We start from the raw sequence: 3640 nt of genomic DNA, 5'->3' as shown, positions 1-3640 counted from the left end.
CACGAAGGCCGCCGGTGTTTTTCACCGACTAGGTTGGAGGGAGACGTACTCTCTGACTCCTTCAAACGTTTTCTATAGCAGGAGATGGCACACGCCTCGTCTCACTCCAGACCGCAATGACTCAAAACCGCACGACTCGTACTTCTGGAAACAGCTCCGCGGAGAGCACCACGTACAGTCCCCAAACGAGGCGGGGCCGCGGACGTGCGTCCCGGCGTGTACGTCCCCGTGCGTGCGTGCGGGCTCAAGTGCGCGTGCGCGTGCCCTCCCGGGGTGGGCCCGCGACTATAAGGGGTGGAGGCTGGGCTTCCGTGCTCGGCGTTCTGCGGTAGACCGCGCGTTTGGCTTCGGTACGTTTTGTGGCGGGAAGCTTCTGCGCTGCTGCTTGATACCTACTTTCTTCCCGACTCCTACACGACCTGCTGCTACAGCCGGCCCTTCTCCCGGAGGTGAGCGACCCTATGGGCTTCCCCGACTCCCCACTCCCATCGCCCGAGTGCGGGCCGAGCCAGCAGCCTAGCAGGGCTGGGGCTGCGCCGCTGGGAGCCTCTCTTCTCGCCCCCACCCCACCCGGGTTCCCCAGTCAGCCGCCCAGCCCTGTTTTGTCTTGAAATGGCCCTAACTAGGTTCCACGTGGGCCATCCCTTGCCCACCAGTGCTGGGTTAGGCGTCCCTGCCATGCCCTCCCAAAGCACCTTCACCATCTCCTTCCTGTCCCAGCACTTAGCATGTTGGGTGGTAACCACCCTTTGTCTACAAGGTTTGCCGTGTGGCGCTAGTATCTTCCAGGGTACCTAACACATTGCAGATATTCATGGTATGTTGGTTAAATAAATGAACTTGATAGATTTGACCCTCAGAGTTATTTGCATTTGCAAAAAGTTTGTAGTTAACTCCAATCTGCGATGTGGGAGAGACTTCCAGGCAGGTGGTTTTCTCTAGCGCATGTTCTTATGTTTCCCATTATACCCGCCACCCCTCTGCAAAAGACCTGGGCTTGTTTCAGGAAGGTGGTGATATCTGCACTGTAGCACAGGGGTTGTGCATTGTGCAACCCCTTTGCACAATTTGCAGGAACAAAGTTTTCAAGAAAGTAAAAATTTTAAGAAGTGTTCTTGAATTAGTCCAAGAAGCAAGACTGGCTCCGCAGCCATGAAGTTTGAAATGTAAATATACGGAGAGTCGCTGTGTAGGAACATCCCCTGGTCCCTGTCTCCCTCACTGGCTAAGCCTCTCCTTCAGCTCTGTGGGAGGACAGAAGAGTCAGGGCTGGATGCATGCATATCCCAAAAGGGTGTAGATTGATTCTTTCCTCTCTTTCCTCAGGATCCAGAGGCCTTCCAGAGGCAGAAGGCAGCTCTGCTGCTCTGCGGAGGAGTAGGGTCCTTTCAGCCATGAAGCATGTGTTGAACCTCTACCTCTTAGGTGTGGTACTGACCCTACTTTCCATCTTCGTTAGAGTGATGGAGTTCCTAGGGGGCCTACGAGAGATCCCATCGCCTGGGACCTCCTGGACCACCAGAAGCCAGCTAGCCAACACAGAGCCCCCCAAGGGCCTTCCAGACCATCCATCCAGAGGCATGTGATAAGACTTCTTTCTGTGCTGGCCATATTTTGGAACGCTGACCTACACGTGTCCAGATGGGAGTCCCATTCCTAGCAGGCAAGCTGAGCACCAGTGTAACCAGAGAACTATTACTAGGCCTGGAAGAACCTGGCTAACTGGATGCTCATTACCTGGACAAAGCCTGTTTAGGCCGGCTGCCGTGCTTTACGAATGTAATCCTAGCACTTTGGGAGGCTGAGGCAGGTGGATCACCTAAGGTCAGCAGTTTGAGACCAGCCTGTCCAACCTGGTGAAACCTGGTCTCTACTAAAAATATAAAAGTTAGCCAGGCGTGCCGGGCGTGGTGGCTCAAGCCTGTAATCCCAGCACTTTGGGAGGCCGAGGCGGGTGGATCACGAGGTCAAGAGATTGAGACCATCCTGGTCAACATGGTGAAACCCCGTCTCTACTATAAATACAAAAAATTAGCTGGGCATGGTGGCGCGTGCCTGTAATCCCAGCTACTCGGGAGGCTGAGGCAGGAGAATTGCCTGAACCCAGGAGGCAGAGGTTGCGGTGAGCCGAGATCGCGCCATTGCACTCCAGCCTGGGTAACAAGAGCAAAACTCTGTCAAAAAAAAAAAAAAAAAAAAAAAAAAAAAAGTTAGCCAGGCGTGATGGCAAGTGCCTGTAATCTCAGCTACTCAGAAGCTGAGGCAGCTGAATTGCTTAAACCCAGGGGGCAGAAGTTGCAGTGAGCCAAGATCACACACCCCTTCACTCCAGCCTGGATGAAAGAGCAAGATTCCACAAAAAAAAAAAAAAAAAAAAAAAAAAAAAAAAAAAAAGAAAGAAAGAAAAAAAAGAGCCTGTTAAATGCACAGGTATGAATGGATTGCTCGGGGCTGTGAGACAGGTTGAATTCGCCCTTTCCCCAGGGCCTGCTGTATGCTGTGCTTTCCTCAGCAGTATGGCTGACATCGCTTAGATGTCCCAGCTTCAGCTGTTGGGAGAGGATGTTTTTAACCCTGCTTCCTAAACATCTGCCAGGGGTTCCTTTAGACATGAGTGTCTTATGCTCAATTATTTGGTGTTCAGCCTCTCTTCCACGAGAGCTCCTCCATGTTTGGATAGCAGTTGAAGAGGTGTGTGGGTGGGCTGTTGGGAGGGAGAGGATGGAGTGTTCAGTTCCCATTTTTAATTGTTTTACATTTTAAAGTCCTTCCGCCAACATAATGTGTATTGGCCTGAATGGGGTCGTGGGATGCCAGAGCCTGCTCAGGTTACGGACATTGTGGCCACTATGTGGCTTAAATGATTTTTTCTAATTAATAAAGTGGAATATGTGTTTCTACTGTGTGCCATGTTGGCTTCTGCCCTTGAAATTCTTGGTAGGGAAGGGTCTTAATTTCTAGACCTGAGGTTTAACATCTTAAAACTTTGGAGCAGGAAAGTGCTTAAACCACTTTGTTAAAAACATAATAAACCTCTGCATTTGGGGGCAGAGACAGTTGGGTCTGCCCTGTATCAACCAGTTGTGTGAGCCTAGGCCACGACTACTGTAGTCCTCTCATGACTGGATCTGTAAAGAAGAAAAATGAAGGCCGGGCGCGGTGGCTCAAGCCTAATTCCAGCACTTTGGGAGGCTGAGGCGGGTGGATCACTAGGTCAAGAGATCGAGACCATCCTGGTCAACATGGTGAAACCCCGTCTCTACTAAAAATACAAAAAATTAGCTGGATGTGGTGGCGCGTGCCTGTAATCCCAGCTACTCAGGAGGCTGAGGCAGGAGAATTGCCTGAACCCAGGAGGCGGAGGTTGCGGTGAGCCGAGATCGCGCCATTGCACTCCAGCCTGGGTAACGAGTGAAACTCCATCTCAAAATAAATAAATAAATAAATAAATGTAAAAAATAGGAGAAAAATGAGCATCACCACTTCCAGCCCCTCACCTTGAGTCTCTGGGACAAAGAGGACTGTCAGTCCAGGAGGCCGTGGCTTTTTTCTTCTGTGCTCTTCACGTGTTTTATTTACCCACCAAAAAGACTGCTTAATTCCAGTTGTTCTCAAAGTCAGTTGGTAAAGCGTCCACACT

At 51.0% G+C, this 3640-nt stretch overlaps 1 protein-coding gene across 1 annotated transcript; it reads left to right on the top strand.

Annotated features, from left to right (window-relative positions):
* The first annotated feature begins 263 nt into the window (after positions 1 to 263).
* Positions 264 to 3077, top strand: HILPDA (hypoxia inducible lipid droplet associated). The gene is made up of 2 exons (XM_003921012.4): positions 264 to 449; positions 1327 to 3077. Exon 2 carries the CDS (start codon positions 1395 to 1397, stop codon positions 1584 to 1586), a length of 192 nt encoding a protein of 63 aa, XP_003921061.1. The 5' UTR covers positions 264 to 449; positions 1327 to 1394; the 3' UTR covers positions 1587 to 3077.
* Positions 3078 to 3640: the final 563 nt, after the last annotated feature.

The sequence above is a fragment of the Saimiri boliviensis genome, chromosome 10 (assembly GCF_048565385.1).
Source record: "Saimiri boliviensis isolate mSaiBol1 chromosome 10, mSaiBol1.pri, whole genome shotgun sequence".
In the NCBI taxonomy this organism is placed as follows: domain Eukaryota; kingdom Metazoa; phylum Chordata; class Mammalia; order Primates; family Cebidae; genus Saimiri; species Saimiri boliviensis.
This window is presented reverse-complemented; position numbering and strand designations above follow the sequence as displayed.